General features: G+C 44.1%; 1 protein-coding gene across 6 annotated transcripts in view; it reads left to right on the plus strand.

Annotated features, from left to right (window-relative positions):
* Positions 1-11,704, plus strand: part of ADAT1 (adenosine deaminase tRNA specific 1) — a 46,007-nt gene extending 34,303 nt beyond the window's left edge. For 2 of the 6 annotated variants that reach the window (XM_044987211.1, XM_044987212.1), the window contains exons 9-10: positions 5,972-6,058; positions 11,081-11,704. In XM_044987211.1, coding sequence (XP_044843146.1) covers positions 5,972-6,058; positions 11,081-11,213 — 220 coding nt within the window. In that variant the 3' untranslated portion in view covers positions 11,214-11,704. Of the gene's footprint in view, positions 1-5,971; positions 6,059-8,792; positions 9,506-11,080 lie in introns of those variants that run through there. The other 4 variants (XM_044987214.1, XM_044987209.1, XM_044987210.1 and 1 more) reach the window with 4 other exon arrangements.
* The last annotated feature ends 6,444 nt before the right edge of the window (positions 11,705-18,148 follow it).

Raw genomic sequence — 18,148 nt, forward strand, 5'->3', positions numbered from 1 at the left:
AGTGTAATCACTTTATTGGAAGCTGGAACACTTGTGGTTTATTTCTATCACTTCTGTCTTACTTTTTCCCATGACATTTGCTCTTCTGTGGTCATTAACATGTCAAAGATGGAAGCTGACCTCTGTCCTCAAGGCTGTACTTTTTAGACGAGATTGCTCTTTTGTCCTGTCCTGACCAGTTTGGAATGAAAAATTTCCTATGGTATTATCATAGAATCACTGGACTGGAAGGGACCTCGAGAAGTCATCTCGTCCAGTCCCCTGCACTCAAGGCAGGACTAAGTATTATCTAGACCATCTCTGACAGGTGTTTGTCCAACCTGCTCTTAAAAATCCCCAATGATGGAGATCCCACAGCCTCCCTGGGCAATTTATTTCAGTGCATAACCACTCTCACAGTTAGGAAGTTTTTCCTAATGTCCAACCTAAACTGCCCTTGCTGCAATTTACACCCATTGCTTCTTGTCCTATCCTCGGAGGTTAAGAACAAGAATTTTTCTCCCTCTCTTTGTAACAACCTTTTATGTACTTGAAAACTGTTATCATGTCCCCTCTCGGTCTTCTCTTCTTCAGACTAAACAAACCCAGTTTTTTTCAATCTTCCCTCATAGGTCATGTTTTCTAGACCTTTAATCATTCTTGTTGCTTTTCTCTGGACTTTCTCCAATTTGTCCACATCTTTCCTGCAATGTGGCACTGAGAACTGGACACAATGCTCCAGTTGAGGCCTAATCAGCGTGGAGTAGAGTGAAAGAATTACTTCTCTTGTCTTGCTTAGAGTACTCCTGCTAACACATCCCAGAATTATGTTTGGTTATTTTGCAACAGCGTTACACTGTTGATTCATATTTAGCTTGTGATCCACTATGACCCCCAGATCTCTTTCTGCAGTACTCCTACCTAGGCAGTCATTTCCAATTTTGTATGTGTGCAACTAATTGTTCCTTTCTAAGTGGAATACTTTGCATTTGTGTTTATTAAATTTATGCTATTTACTTCAGACCATTTCTCCAGTTTGTCCAGATCATTTTGAATTTTAATCCTATCCTCCAAAGCACTTGCAACCCCTCCCAGCTTGGTATCATCTGCAAACTTTATAAGTGTACTCTCTATGCCATTATCTAAATCATTGATGAAGATATTGAACAGAATCGGACCCAGAACCGATCCCTGCGGGACCCTACTCAATATGCCCTTCCAGCATGTCTGTGAACCACTGGTGATTACTCTCTGGGAACGATTTTCCAACCAGTTATGCACCCACCTTTATAGTAGCTGAATCTAGGTTGTATTTCCCTTGTTTGTTTATGAGAAGGTCATGTGAGCCAGTATCAAAAGCCTTACTAAAGTCAAGATATACCACATCTACCACTTCACCCCTATCTACAAGGCTTGTTACCCTGTCAAAGAAAGCTATCAGGTTGGTTTGACACGGATACAGAAGTTAAACTGACTAGTCTGTAATTCCCTGGGTTGGTCTTATTTCCCTTTTTATAGATAGGCACTATATTTGCCCTTTTCCAGTCTTCTGGAATGTCTCCCATCTTCCATGACTTTTGAAAGATAATTGCTAGTGGCTCAGATATCTCCTCAGTCAGCTCCTTGAGAATTCTAGGATGCATTTCATTTAGGCCCTGGTGATGTGAAGACATCTAACTTGTCCAAGTAATTTTTTACTTGTTCTTTCCCTATTTTAGACTCTGATCCTACCTCATTTTCACTGGCAATCACTATGTTAGATGCCCAATCACCACCACCCCTCTTGGTGAAAACCGAAACAAAGAAGTCATTAAGCACCTCTGCCATTTCCATATTTTCTGTTATTGTCTTTCCCCCCTCATTGACTATCAGGCCTACTCTGTCCTTGGTCTTCCTCTTGATTCTAATGTATTTGTAGAATGTTTTCTTCTTTCCTTTTATGTCCCTAGCTAGTTTGATCTCGTTTTGTGCCTTGGCTTTTTAAATTTTGTTCCTACATACTTGTGTTGTTTATATTCATCCTTTGTAATTTGACCGAGTTTCCACTTTTTGTAGGACTCTTTTTGAGTTTTAGATCATTGAAGATCTCCTGGTTAAGCCAGATTGGTCTCTTGCCATACTTCCTATCTTTCCTATGCAGTGTGATTGTTTGCTCTTGTGCCCTTAATAATGTCTCTTTGAAAAACTTTTGAAAAATTGCACTACTTTGGATGAGACTGCTGGTTTCTGTAATATGAATGTGTCTGGGGATCGACACATTGAAGATGCTGATAAATTGGGATGTGATAGCTCAGAACTGATGATAGGATATAGAGACTTTTGCCTGTGGGTTGCTGGTTCAATTCCAGTTCAGGTGAGTGATGACCAAAAGTTGCAGCTTGTTCAGTAGCCTGTTTGAAAGTAGACTCATAGACTTTAAGGTTAGAAGGGACCATTGTGATCATCTAGTCTGACCTCCTGTACAGTGCAGGCCACAGAACCTCACCCATGCCTGAAATAGACCTCTAACCGAGTTACTGAAGTCCTCAAATCATGGTTTAAAGTCTTCAAGTTATAGAGAATTCACCATTTACACTAGTTTAAACCTGCATATGACCTGTGACCCAGGCTGCAGAGGTAGTCAAAAAGCCCCCAGGGTCTCAGCCAATCTGACCTGGAGGAAAATTCCTTCCTGATCCCAAGTATGGTGATCAGTTAGACCCTGAGCATGTAGGCAAAACCCACCAGGCAGATAAATGGGAAAATAGTTGGCAGTCTTGGCCATATTCTGGTACTGTAGTCAGGTGTTCACATTAACCAGTCCATTAACTGGTGCCTTGTATGGCCTGTCTCTTTTCCCATGGGCTGGGAACTGAGCAGTAGTGAGTGAGGTGATGGGGAGGAGAATCCTAGATTTAGTCTTACGGAAGGAGAGTAGGAGAAAAATCTCCTTGACTTAGAACTGCTGTTTACCGTTATTAAAAGCCCACTGTACAATGTTTCCAGCTCCTCTCTAGGAACAGGAGGACCAAGAGCTTTAAGTGTGGTATTTGGGAGAAAATTAATATAGATGATCCTATTTGATTTTTAAAGTATTTTTGTAAATTGTTTGTACATTTTGTACAAATTGTTTGTATGTACAGTGAGAGGAACCAGCCAGAGAAACTAGCCCATGGGAGCAGAACCAGGAACCTTTTGGACCTATGGATCCTTAGATATTTCTGCAATTTTCATTGGACTCTTCCTGCTCTGTGCTGATTGGCTGCTTGTTCCATCCCTCCCTCAGTCTCCTCACCTCATCTCACTCTACATCTGCCTCTTTGACCCTCTTCTCCCCTGCCCTGTCCCGCTCATTCCCCTTCCCTTTTCTTTCCCTTTAGCCAGGGCCGGCTCCAGACCCCAGCGCGCCAAGCGCGTCCTTGGGGCGGCGTGCCACGGGAGGCAGCTCCGGTGGACCTCCTGCAGGCGTGCCTGCGGAGGGTCCGCTGGTCCCACGGCTCCGGTGGAGCATCCGCAGGCATGCCTACGGGAGGTCCACCGGAGCCGCGGGACCGGCGACCGCCAGAGCGCACCCCCGCGGCGTGCCGCCCTGCTTGGGGCGGCGCAATTCCTAGAGCCGCCCCTGCCTTTAGCTTAACTCCTCTTAAGTAGCCCCCCTATCTGCCTTCCTCCCTATTCCTCCCCAAAAGTGGAACTAGCATGCTGTTTGCTGTCATCACATTGCTCACTCTGCTGGTGTGTTCTATTCCTTCCCCCACCCTGTGTCTGTCTGGTCTAGTTACACTGTAAGTTCTTCAGGACAGGGACTGTCTGCTGCTCTGTATTTGTACAGCGCCTGGTCCTGTTCTTGGCAGGCCGTTAGGCACTGCCATAATAAACATGTTAAATAATAATACCTGCTCCTAGAACTGTGGATAAGTGCACTCTATATAATTGCAATAAAGTCAGACCAGAGAGGCCAAGAACTGAATGGACTATGGAGGTTGAATTAACCTCTCATCCTGAACGGGTGAGCTGATGGATGGTGTGAGGGAAGCTTACAAGACTGTGCTCCATACTATATCTATTCTGTGGCTACGTAGGACTCTCTTCATTTGCACTAATATAACACATTTGAAAAAGAAATCCAGTGTTGATTGACCTGCGAAGGGGTGTATACCCTTTTCTTTCTTTGTGACTAAAGCGCAAAAGTTTATTTTCTAACGTAAAGGCTTAGTTTGTTACATTAAAAATTCATGTCTTGTCTACTGTTTTTCCTGGAAGACTTTATGGATGACTATTACTACTAAAATTATATAATTGGCTCTTTATGGCATTTAGGATTATGACATAGCAGATACCAAGGAAGTGAAACCTGATTAACTGAAGGAGGAAGCAGTTTTATACACTTTTTTTTTTTTTTTGGCTTTTGTTAATAAAAATTAACCAAACCACTAAACAGAATAAAATATTTTTGTTAAAGTCAATATTCTAAGCATTCATTTAAGGCTGAAGGTATTCCCCATTCTACTTTCTTGGGTTCTCCAAAAGGTCTTCTGGCAAAAACAGGGAAGAGAAGTCTTGATATTCCTGCTATTTCTAAGGTTGAATAATTGTCAGGAAAAAACCTATTTAACAAACTCCACCTTCTAGGCCTTCCTTATAAATCATCATTTTCAAATGGCACTCACTTTCCTTATTTACTGATGGGCCTTTTGATGTCACATTACTATACTGTCCGAGTGCCTCGCAGCCAGTAACGAGTGTGTCTGCCTGGCACCCCGTGAGGCAGGGCAGGATTTTTATCCCCTTCCCCTTTGCCCCCATCTGTCTTATTGAGGGTTTTTATTCATGATAAATAATGTAATTGTTGGCAGATCTGTCAAAGTCTTGTGGGTTGTTCTCTTGTTCGATGTTTGGTGCTGAGCCCCTCGTGTCTGAGATGGATGTGGGCTGGCAGGGGCACAGTCTCGTGCACAGGATGCTGTGGGGATATTGAAATGTCCCCTCTGCAGTCTGACATAGTACTGGCTAGGATAGCTTTACAGCTTGCTTCTTGGACAATGTAGCTCTTTATCACTTCAAGTTAAGGGAAAGGAGAGTGGGGAGCTCGGATGGAGCAGCAGAAGTTAAATCATTACGGATCCCTTTACATCGTTCAAGAAATTAACAAAGGGTCTTTGTCTAGGCTGTGCTAACGTGAATTGTGAAAGTAAGCATACCATTCCAGATTCCCATGCCACTGCTGAACGCAGACAGAAAGAGAGAGGCCAGAAAATGCTCCTGATACAAAATTCTGATTCGCTTTTCTATAGTATCCCGCTGCTGTCTTTGTCAGGGTACACTAGCCTACGGCTGTTCTAAGGTGATTGTATGAATGATTACCTCTCCCTTTTGGCTTTCCATGACCCTTCCTTTCTCATTATTTCACTCCTTTCACTTCTCTAGCAAACTCATTATTTGAAAATTTAAAACTATAATTAGAAAACCAATTCTAAATTATCTCAGAAACCTACAGAACTGTTAATTGTAGTTGTATTTTATCTTTATGGCCTCTGTCTAAATATTTATAAAATTACCACCATTTTGTGTTTGAACATGGAATAACTTTGTAAACGCCCTAAAAAAATTCATACCAGGTAGTGTTTATAACTAACCAGACTTTTCCAGTAAGTGAAGTTAGTTACCGTCACCTCCACAAGGCGTAGAATGGAAGCAGGGAACCATTTTCTCCAACATATCAACCTCATCTGCAAAACTCTTAAAGGTTTTACAAACAAACAAAAGCACATTTGTTTAAAAGTTCCTTTCTTGTGGCATCCTCTTCTTCTCCCTGAGAGCAATTCTAGATGTACAAGACTCTGGGAGGTGGCTAGTCATTTGTAAGATTGACCTAGGCAAAGCATTTATAATTGAGGGAAGGAGCAAATTATCAATCATTGCTGTAGGCCTAATGACACAGGTGTCCACAGCAAACTCGTGGGTTATTTATCCTACAGCTGATGATTTGAATTCAGTTTCCTCTTCCTATTAGGTCCCGGATCTGTAAGGTGGAACTTTTCCATGTATTCCAAAGGCTGATGGCTAATATTTCACAAGAGAATCTGCCAGAATCTCTCAGGTGAGGAATTACTCTTTCTGATTGGTTATAAGGAGAATCTCAACAGATCCCAAGAGTGGCTTTGATGAAACCAGAGGTTGCCAATATAATGAAATTTTATTTCTGCTGGGATCAGCATTAAAATTTGACTTTTTAAGGCTACAACATTTGGATATTGGCAAATGCAGTATGTGCTTTCTTACATCTGTTACCCAGTTGGAGTTAGCAGTAATGGTACTTCTTGTATTCAAGTGAGGCCATGATATGAAAAAGTTTTTGGGGGACTTGCTAGTTCAGGTGAGCAAGGATGAGAAACAGGCGGGTTAAAATCTAGCCAGTGTTGGCACAGACAGAAACCAGTAGTGATAATTAGCCACTGTTTGGAATCTGTTAAATGATTGGGATAAAAGGAAAGGTCCTTTCATGGATTGAGAACTGGTTAAAGGACAGGGAACAAAGGGTAGGAATTAATGGTAAATTCTCAGAATGGAGAGGGGTAACTAGTGGTGTTCCCCAAGGGTCAGTCCTAGGACCAATCCTATTCAATTTATTCATAAATGATCTGGAGAAAGGGGTAAACAGTGAGGTGGCAAAGTTTGCAGATGATACTAAACTACTTAAGATAGTTAAGACCAAAGCAGATTGTGAAGAACTTCAAAAAGATCTCACAAAACTAAGTGATTGGGCAACAAAATGGCAAATGAAATTTACTGTGGATAAATGTAAAGTAATGCACATTGGAAAAAATAACCCCAACTATACATACAACATGATGGGGGCTAATTTAGCTACAACGAGTCAGGAAAAAGATCTTGGAGTTATCGTGGATAGTTCTCTGAAGATGTCCACACAGTGTGCAGAGGCGGTCAAAAAAGCAAACAGGATGTTAGGAATCATTAAAAAGGGGATAGAGAATAAGACTGAGAATATATTATTGCCCTTATATAAATCCATGGTACGCCCACATCTCGAATACTGTGTACAGATGTGGTCTCCTCACCTCAAAAAAGATATTCTAGCACTAGAAAAGGTTCAGAAAAAGAGCAACTAAAATGATTAGGGGTTTAGAGAGGGTCCCATATGAGGAAAGATTAAAGAGGCTAGGACTCTTCAGTTTGGAAAAGAGAAGACTAAGGGGGGACATGATAGAGGTATATAAAATCATGAGTGATGTTGAGAAAGTGGATAAGGAAAAGTTATTTACTTATTCCCATAATACAAGAACTAGGGGTCACCAAATGAAATTAATAGGCAGCAGGTTTAAAACAAATAAAAGGAAGTTCTTCTTCACGCAGCGCACAGTCAACTTGTGGAACTCCTTACCTGAGGAGGTTGTGAAGGCTAGGACTATAACAATGTTTAAAAGGGGACTGGATAAATTCATGGTGGCTAAGTCCATAAATGGCTATTAGCCAGGATGGGTAAGAATGGTGTCCCTAGCCTCTGTTCGTCAGAGGATGGAGATGGATGGCAGGAGAGAGATCACTTGATCATTGCCTGTTAGGTTCACTCCCTCTGGGGCACCTGGCATTGGCCACTGTCGGTAGACAGATACTGGGCTAGATGGACCTTTGGTCTGACCCGGTACGGCCTTTCTTATGTTCTTATGTTATGTTCTTATTAGGTGGGTCTCAGTGCATTTCCTAGTGCACAGGTGTCCACATCACAAAAACCACTGTTGTAGCTGTTACTAATTGCCAGTAAAAGCACTAGTGTCAGCAGAGAGAAGTCAAGGGTTAAAAGCTCTCCCTTCAGGTCACAGCGAAGGCCCATGGGGAGTGTGGCCGGTATGAACATCTTGCATGTCTGCTTTGTGTATAGAGACTTTTACTAAAAGCAGAAGCTCTTACCTAGTGGGAATTTCATTATGTTACTAAAGAAAGCAATGCATAAGTTTTTTAGGCCAGAAGGGACCATTCTGATCATCTAGTCTGCCCTTCATATAATACCACAGGCCGTAGAACTCTGTCCACCACTGCTGCATCAAACCTATAACTTCTGGTTGAACTCTAGATCATATATGTTAGAAAGAGGCCTCTCATCATGATTTCAAGATTCCAAGTGATGATGAATCTACCACATCCATTATTAGTCTGTTCCAAAGGTTAAATATCCCAACTGTTTGGAAAAAAAAAGTATTTTTTCCAGTTAGGATTTTTCAGCTTCCCCCTGTTGGATTTCATTTATGCTTTTGTCAGAAGGCTTAAAGATTCCTGAGAAATCTTCTCCCCATGTAGATATTCCAGACTGTGATCAAGTTGCCCCATAACCTTCTATCTGATGAGCTAAACAGATCGAACTCTTTAAATCTCTTCCTGGGATTTTTTTTTAGACCTTGAATCGTTTTTGTTCCTCCTCTGATTCCTCTCTAGTTTTTCAACATCTTTTTGAAGTGTGGACATGAAAAGTGGAAACATTATTTGAGTAGAGAGAGGCAGTACCATCTCCCGACTTCTGCTGGATATGTACATGTTTTAAACATCCAAGGATTTGCCCTTTTAGCCACAGCATTGCGTGGGGAGCTCTACTTCAGTTGTTTGTCCAACATGACTTCATAACTGGGATGGTAGGAGCTGGGTTCGTGAGGTGCATTGAGGGCATGCTGCTGTGTGATTGGAAGGCTGGCTATGTGGTGCTTACATAACACTCTTTCACCTCAAACCTTTTCAGGATTCCTGTGGTTTTGTAATTTCCTGTGGCATTTTTGTCCTTTGTCATTTTCTGTTTCTGGACTTCTCCTTGTGGCACAGTTCAGCAGATACACAGATACGAGTGTCTCTGATACAGGCTATGCAAGCTTAGTGTGTACAGCAGGGGGACCTAGCTCTCCACTCAGCCTGCCCTGCTGCTTTCCTGCTACCGACCAAAACACTATAGCAGGTAACTTCAAACCACTATTCCCCCTCCACTTCCCCTTCACGCCATCCTTCACAACATAGTCTCTTCCTTTGCTCTGGGCTCTGACTCAGAGTGGACTTTTTCTATTGATTTCCAAGCTGTCAAACCGTCCCTCCTCACTCTCATTTGTTTACTGCCTTTCTCACCGATTCCATCTGTCTGCCTCCCCAACTCCTTTTCTTCTGCGTTCAAGTGCATTCTGTTATCCCCTACCTCACGCTCCCTAGACTCCACTTGCTTACAGCCATCAGTCCATCTTCTCTTCCTCCTCCTCACTTTGCCTCCTAAGTTCCTGCCTTCATTTCTCTGATTCTCTTCTTGATCCCTTGCAATCTGCCCCCTTTACTCCATTGACACATCTTTTTCCAAAGTCACCAACTGCCTCCTCTGGGCCAAGTCCATGGGTCCCTTGTCTGTTCCCAGGTCTTTCTGTTACTTATGATGATTGATCAGTCCGTCCTCCCTACCAGCATCTACTTCTTGGTCTTTGGGACTCCTTGCCATCCTGGTTCACCTATCTCTTCAGCTGTACTCTCCTTTCTCTTCCCCTCTCCGCCTCTCGCCTGGGTGATCTGTATGCACACTGTATTTAATTGCAACACATCTCCTGTGGAGAGCTTGTTTGCTCCAGGGACTCTGATTACTAATTCCTTTAAATTGCAGGGCATGAGGCCTTGGGGATATGGCAGCATAGGTATCTTACATCATGGCTGGCGGGCTTAGTCCTTTGGCTTGCATGTAAACTTTCAGTTAAACACAAGCACAAATGCAAGAGGAGGGAGAAGCTTAGCTGAAGTTTACAAGCGTAGTACCCCTGCACTCTCACACTGTCACTTCTTTCCAGAGTATTGTTCCTGCATTCTGTAGGTATGGCCTGCATTTTTTGTCCCTAGATTCATGACCTTGCATTTTGTTTGAATGGGTCCGTTTTACCAAGCAGATGAGATCATTCTGTATGACCATTCTGTCTTCATCATTATTTATTGCTTCAGCAGTCTATCACCTGTACTAGCAATGATTTTATATTTTCTTCCAGAGCATTGATAAAGATATTAGATACACAGACCCAGAACCAGATCCCCGGGGTAGTCTATTGGATGCACCCCAATTTGAGGGCAATTCCCTATTAACAATTACGTTTTGAAGGTCTGTCAGCCAGTTTTGAATCCACTTATGTACATTGTATTTATTTAGTATAGTTCTAATTTTTTAAGCAGAATGTCCTTGTGGTACAGTGACCAACTAGATTTGTGATCTCAAGTATGGATGAAGACTTGAAAGTAAAGTTTGAAACTGAATTATGGATCAAAGGTGTGGCTTTTGTGTTGTGGAGAAGAGTAGGTGTTGAATACATGCACGTGCCAATGTGTCAGATTTTTTCAGAGATTTGCCTGGGGCTGTAGGAGAATAGATCATCTCTTTTCTTGCCTGCTGATCATGTGAGCGTTTCTCATATAACACTGATTTACATAAACAATGAGGAGTCCTTGTGGCACCTTAGAGATTAACACATTTGGGCATAAGCTTTTGTGGGCTAAAACCCAGTTCATCAGATGCATGGAGTGAAAAATACAGTTGGCACGTATATATATTACAGCACATGAAAAGATAGGAGTTGCCTTACCAAATGGGGGGTCAGTGCTAACGAGGTCAGTTCAATCAGAGTGGATGTGGCCCATTCCCAACAGTTGGCAAGAAGGTGTGAGTATCAACAGAGGGAAAATTACCTTGTTTTGTAATTTACAAAATGCTTTTTCCCATGTAGCTGAGTGCGTTACAGAATTACAGATTATATCCAAGGATCCCCTTCCTGCCCTCTGAAATGCAGCCGTCACAGTAGTACCACCACCAATAGTATCCTTAGGGAGAAGGATATAATTAGCCAATAGAGGCCTAGTCTGTCTGCTAGGTCCATGCGTCTGAGGTAGGATGGCAGTAGGCCTTTTCACCTCTTTCCATTTATTCCCACAAAACTCTTGCAGATTAGTATTTATATGCCTGCCTGTTTGCCAAGTGTGGCAGGAAGAGAAGTCAGTGCAGTGCAGACTGGCCTCTCACAGGGTTAGGTATTTGTTCGAAAAGGAAAGGTAACCTCCTGTTAATAAGAAAACTGAAATCTCTCCATTGTTGTGCATTTCCTATCAGGGAGAAGAAGTTGGAGACCTACTGGGAGTACAAGGAAGCTGCAGCAAACTATCAAGAAGCTTGGAAAGTGCTGCGTAGCCAGGCCCTAGGAACCTGGGTCAAGAATACCAAGGATTACCTGCAGTTTACATAAAATGGCAGCTGTGAGAGCCCGGCATTGATGGAGCCTTTCAGACACAGAGTGGGAGATGTTACTTTAGAATGTGGGCCAAATTCTGGCTGTCACTTGAAGGCAGCACCTTGTCTCTAAGGCCCAGCTGTTTAAAGGGATTTGAGTCATTGCAATGACTCACTGACTTAGGCGACGAAATCCCATTTTCCAAGGGAGCGTGGGATTTAGGCTGAGCACAGCAACACCTCAACACCTTTAAAAATCTGAGCCTGAGTTCTGAGGGAGGGGGATAGAAAAGGGAACTTGTTATGGCTGCTTGTTTATGTCATTCTTTATGAAATATAAATTAGACCCCAGTGGGCTTGGGTGGTCACTTCTGAGCTGCATGTACCATGGCATATGTCAAGGCTGAATCCCCATTCTGGCACTTCAAGTGCAGAAGGTGGGGGCCCGCAAGGATTTTAAATTAATACTTGCCACTTCAGGCTTGTATTACACTCCCAAGGTTACAGCTTTTCTCTGACCTTGGCTTGGTAAACGCTGCCACCATCCAAATTAAAAAAAAACCTTGATCCAGGAAGGAGCACTTGGGAATTCCTGCCTGTGAGGGTACTCTCAAGCCCTTTCACTCCCCCTCTGGGGAAGAGCTGAGGAAAAAAAACAAAGGAAGTTAGCTGTTGCCACCAGCTAATTAAACAGCATATGCACAAACCTCTTAGGACACCAAAGATCCAATTCTGTTCTTAAAAAAGGTAAAAAAAAAAAAAAAAATACATCTGGAACTTCAGCTTGTGCTAGATTTTAAAGGAGCACTTCCAAAAATTAAGCACCCAAAATAGCTTTCTTGAGAATTCAGCTTAAAAGTTACAAGCAAACAAAAGCATTTGCAGTTAGCATAGAGAAGATCCCCAAGCCTTACAAAAAAAAAGGAAATAACCCTAATCACATCTTTGTAGACATTTTCTGATTTACTTACATATTTGGGTGGTTTCAAATAAGTAATTATAGGTATGATCTGATGATTTCTCATACCTGGCTTAAAGCAGCTTATAGCATTGCAACAGTCCGGTATGTCTCCTTTCTCCGGAGAACAATCACAGACAACAAAGGGGAGTCTTGTTTCAATTTTTAAAAGTTCTAGCCATCCCATTGGCTCTTTTGATCAGGTGGCCACTCCTTTCTTTTTACCTATGGACTTTTTAACTCTTTACAGGTAAAGCAAGTAGAGAACAGCTACTCAGAGGGATTTTATAGCTAGCTGGCTGGTTGGATGTCCATAAAAGGGAGCTTACCCCCCTCCCCCCCTTAATTTATCACAGCATGAGAGATGGGGAACTTCTGATCCATCTGCTACAAACTCTGATCTCTTTGACAAGGGAGATGAAAGTAGGAAGGGGTGACATGCCAGCCTTTCCTTCTGCTGCGGAAGAGATAAAGCACCCAAACCTGGTGGTTTGGCACTATCTGTTCTCTCATACGTCCAAGCCAAGACCAATCCCAGAGGACCAAGGTATCTAGTCACCCTACTGATGAGAGAGAATTTGATGAGTTGGGTAAAAATGGGGCTTTTAATCATTCATTTTATTTTCTTTATATCCAGATTGTTCCATAAAAGCCTCTGCACTTTACAGTGGGGAAGGTTTTTAAAAAAAAATCTGAATCAGAGAGCAGAAAGGATGCCACATTTCAATTAAAAACGATTTTCAGTGAGATAAGACACTAAGAAGTCTAAGCCAACAGATACATGACAGAAATACTAACACTGAGACACCCAAGCCTTTTATTAACCATTCCTCCTTGGGAAAACAGATCTTGATTGTATCAGTAAGGGCCTCATGTTACAATGTTACCATTTGGCTTATGCCATGTGTTAACTGAGCCTGGTAGAAGCTGGAGAGGTTTCTGGTAGCAGTATACAGTCCCTGACAGGCTTTGTTTTAATATATGGGTCTAAGCAAAATATTACTAGATGACATCAGCATGGCAGAACAGTCTAAGACTAGTGGAAAATGGCTTAGTCAAACTAGAAGTGTTGTGTGGTCCACCCAGATTCTTCCATCTGGGGAGTTGACAGTTCACATGGACATATTTTCTTCCTTAAGCCTGAGGCTGAGATTATATTATCACCCAAGAGGCACTGTTCTCTCAGACGTCCGTCCACATTTTACAAAAACATTGAGCAGAGCGATGGCAGCTGTATCCTGCTCTAATGCATAGGAGGGAGAAATGGAGCTAAGCCTATTGCCTTCCTTGACAATCCTTTTGGTTCATACAGTGGCTCATCTATGGTTTCCTGTAGGAAGCGATAAAGCTGGAGGAGGAGACTGCCTGAGTCTAATCGATCTCCTCCCATACTTTTCATCGCCAGCATCAACATCCCAGCCTCTCTTTAAAGAACTGAGCCAGTGTAGGGGTAAAGAAGCTGATATCTAGAACTTGTGTAAGGAATCAGCAGCTGGAGGTCAAGCCAGATCCCAGTATATTTTGGGGTTGGGGTGAACTGCAGGAATGTGAAGCATCTAGGAAGAGGGTATGGTCGCTTGAGATGGAGAAGCAGCAGGTCTTAGCAGTTAGTGCACTATAATATACAAATATAAAAACGAACCAGTATATTTTCAAACTCATTACCTCCTCCCTTTCCTAAAGTCTTGTGAGATACCCTGTAGCCAGCGTAAACCAGATCTTCTGAATGTGCTTGTTTCCCCCTTTGTTATTCATAAACATGGTCTCCAGTGAACCTGCAAACCAGACTGGAATGTTTCCATTTCCTCTCCAGCTGTAATGTTAGAACAAGTTGTATAAGGCTAGTTATACTGCAGCCAGTCTAGCTTTTAGATCAGCATTTGGGAGATGTAGGTTTTTTTAACTCTTTCCTAAGCTTTCAGCCTGGCTATTCACAGGGCGATTGGCTCTGGGATGTTTCCCTGTGCCTTTGTACAATGACCCTTTGACCGCACTCCTGTCCCTGTTCTTTTATTAGTTGTCCCCTGCAATTAGTGGGTTTCTGAGGCCCTGTGGAGCCTCCCCTTAGGCTGGGGGGGGTCCTTTAGCATTGGGTGGGCTTCCGCCCGCCCTGTTTCCCGGAAACCCAGTAGATACAATGAGCTAGTGTGCCTGCTTCTACTAAGGTGTGGCAGGGGGAGCCAGCAGCTTTGAGGCTTCTGCTCAGTGTCATTAACCTCACTTTTGGGATGGGGACAATGAGAGAGTCAGACATGCTGCAGCCTAGATGAGTTGTTAGTGAACCCACGCCAGAGGGCAAGAATTAAAACACCAAACAAAACAGCACTTGAAAGACTCCGTGGCTGAGCTTGTGAAGCCTCATACACAATGTTTGCAGTGTTGTTGCAGGAATGTTGGTCCCAGGATATTAGAGGCAAGGGGGATGAGGGAATATCTTTTAGTAGACCAACTTCTGTTGGTGAAAGAGGAACTTGGAAGCTCATAAAAGATATACCCTCATATCCCTTGTCACTCAATTTAATGGTATTTCTCTCTTTCATGAGAAAAAAAGGTTGAACATCACATCCGATCAGCTCCAAAATTTTAGGTAATTGTTGAGGCTGGGGGATAGATCCCTACTGATTTTGGTGAAAAAGGGGAGGGGGACAGAGTCTCGTGGCATCTGGTTAACAGAGCTCACAGTACCAGTTAAGAGAACCATGATGACATTTCCCCATAACAGCACCCTCATGTCTATCCTGCCAATACAGTTTAAAATGTTGACATCCTGAAACAGAAAGGAAAGAATGGAGCATAAGTGGGGGGGAGGAATGGAATGTGTGCACAGAGCCCCTGGCATGTTGGGGAATTGGGGGGTGCATACAGCCGCAGCAGGGCATAGGGAACCCAGGGAAGGGGGTGTATACAGTGCATGTAACATGAGAAGGGACAACCCCTGCTGGCAGGGGAGAATGGGGGAAGTAGGGACTAGAGGCGCACACAGTTCCTGGCATGGGAGACCCTGGCAAAGGGGCAAACGGTGGAGAGAAGAGCCCCAGGCATGAGAGGGGATGGGGGTTGCTGTAAGTCTCTGAAAAAGTTCTTATTTTACACCCTTTCTGCATTCTCCAGTGCATAAGCTGAGCTGCTACTGCCAATACTGAAGGGTTAAAAGAGGGAATGGGGTGGGGGTAGGAGTCATGTGGGAGTCAAACATCCTGGCTCAGTCATTTTTTTCCATTCTATAAGTGAGAATGGTTCTACCAAAAGCAGGGATGTGCAGTAAGAAAAATCACTCGCTCTGGTGTGCTGCCAACCTACATGTATCCACCTCTTGATACAATATAAAGGGACCTTTATGGAGCCGTGCCTCATTCCTTTGCTGCAGTATTTCTTGTGCAGTTCTTTCCTCATGACTCCGGGCTGCTGAGTCTAGACTGGCCAGTAATCTATGAGCTAATGTTAGAAGAAATAAAGTCATCACTTGTTTTTCAGATATTCATGGAGGAAATTCCAACGTCATTTCAGCCTGTCATGTTATTGTGGTTAAAGCTTGTTCCTGTCAAGGTTTGGGTAGCTGTGCCTGTGTATTAGTAGGGTGTATATAAAATTTTCAGGGAGGGCTAAGTGATAAACCAGTGAATCATGTTTCTGAATTATATAATCATCTGCTTCAATTTATGTCCTAACTAGCCAGAGCCTAGTTTTGCCTATGGACAAATGGTGCAGTGTTTCAGTTTAAAGGATACAAAGCTCCTTTGTAATGGTAAAGGATACAAAAAAGCAGCTAATTGTATTTCCTTCCAAGTTTTGATAACAAGGGCCAGAAAGTCCCTCCAGGCAGAGCCTTGCTATGCCAAGTTTCTGCCCAAAACAAACATAGATGAGTGTTAACTCATGAAAAAAGAAGGTTCACAGTGGAAATGATGACAGGACCTTAACTGCTGCAGCACTGAACTAATGAAAGGCTTATTGATTAAGAGCACTTTTTCAGATGCAGGGAGCCCATGCTACACCAGGGGTTGGCAACCTTTCATAAGTGCTGTGCCGAGGCTTCATTTATTCACTCTAATTTAAGGTTTTGCGTGCCGGTAATACATTTTAATGTTTTTAGAAGGTCTCTCTCTCTCTATAAGTCTATATATTGTATAACTAAACTAGTGTTGTATTGTAAAATAAACAAGGTTTTCAAAATGTTTAAGAAGCTTCATTTAAAATTAAATTAAAATGTTCTTACACCGCCGGCCCGCTCAGCCCACTGCGGGTCTGGGGTTCTGTTCACCTAGGCTGGCAGTGGACTGAGCGGGGCCTGTGGCCAGGACCCTGGCTAGCAAGGGTCCGGCAGCCAGAACCCCCGACTGGCAGCAGGCTGTGCGGGGCTGGCGGCCAGGACCCCAGGCCGGCAGCGGGCTGAGCAGCTCAGCCCACTGCCACTCAGGGGTTCCATCCGCCAGCTCCTGCCAGCCATGATCCTGGCTGCCAGACCCGGTCAGCCCGCTGCTGGTCTGGGGTCCCGGCCCTGCCCACATACAGTGGGTACCTACCTTCTCCCTGGTTCTGGCCAATTCTCTTCCTCTCTCTGCACTGAGCTGAGGATGGGAGTGAACTGAGCACAGGGATGGGGGTGAAGGGTCTAGCCAGGAGCTAGAATGAGGGAGGGGGCTCAGGGTTGGGGCAGGAGGTTCGGGTGTGGGGCACTTACCTGGGCAGCTCCCATATGATGGAAGGGGTGCAGGTGGGAATGGGGGGAAATGCAGGAGCTCCTGTTTGGTGCTCAGGGTGAGGGTGGGGATGTGGGGGGTGCAAGAGTCAGGGCAGAGGGTGGGGGGCATGTGAGAGGGGTGCAGGTGTTAGGGTGGGGGGGCTGGGTAGGGTATGTGTGGGGGTGCCAGAGTCTGGGCTGGGGTTGGGGGGGGGTGAAGAAGTCAAGCAGAGGTTGGGGTGTGTATGAGGGAGGTACAGGGCCCAGGGCAGGTGCCTGGGGGGGGGTGCGGGGCTCAGGGCAGAGGGGTGTAGGGTGTGTGTGTGTTTAGGGGGGTCGCTCAGTCAGGGCAGAGGGCTGGGTGACTGCCCACCTCAGAACCTCCAATCCCCTCGCTCCTTGTTCCCTGACTGCCCCCCCCAGGACCCTACCCCCTACCTGTCCCCTGACTGCCCCAACCCTTCTCAACACCCCCACCCCATTGAGGGTTGTGATGTGACTATGCCTATTTTCCAATCATGAATTTGGAGTGACTTTTAATTTTCATGGAGTAGTGGTCCTCAACCTGTCCCCTGCAGGCCGCTTGCAGCCCAATAAGCGCAGAGCTGCAGCCCATGTGACATCCTCAGGACCATACACGTAGTACTGGATGCGGCCCACAATGGTAAATAAGTTGAAAACCACTGCGGGACTGAAACTTCTCGTAAGTGTATATCACTTTCTCTCACCAGTGTTTGCCGTGGCCTGTCCCATCTCTGCTAATTCCAATCTGGACCTCTTCTACTTAAAAGACTAGAAGGATTGTCTTGGGAATACGTTGCTTCCCATTCGGAGTCATGCAATATCAGCAGCAATTGCTTACCTGGAACAGGGTTTATATATTTAACTGTCTTCTGTGCAATTATTGATTTTGAAAAAATTAGTCCTACAGTCTCTTTTTTCTCTTCATTTAATCTCCATCTCCTACCTAGCGTATTATTCTCTCCCACTCCTTTGTTGCCTGGTCCTCTTCTGCCCTTGCATATGTCGTCCAGTATCTTGACTGTCAGCTCTTCCCCATATACGCAATCCCATCATCCAGTTCCCTCCTCCCCAACATCCTTGGACTGAGAGCTGGGTCCCATTGGCAACTCTTGGCTCCTCTCCTAATGAGGACTGGCTGCTTCAGCCATGGTGGTTTGGTCCCCAAGGACAGATCCTTGTTTCTTCCTTTTATGTGCAGCTGTGTGCTCCCTCACCGTAGAATCATGACACGCACCACTTGTCGGCCAAAATTAAGGTCAAGAAAGGACATTGGCCACACAACAACATG

Source organism: Mauremys mutica, chromosome 14 (genome assembly GCF_020497125.1).
Source record: "Mauremys mutica isolate MM-2020 ecotype Southern chromosome 14, ASM2049712v1, whole genome shotgun sequence".
Classification (NCBI taxonomy): domain Eukaryota; kingdom Metazoa; phylum Chordata; order Testudines; family Geoemydidae; genus Mauremys; species Mauremys mutica.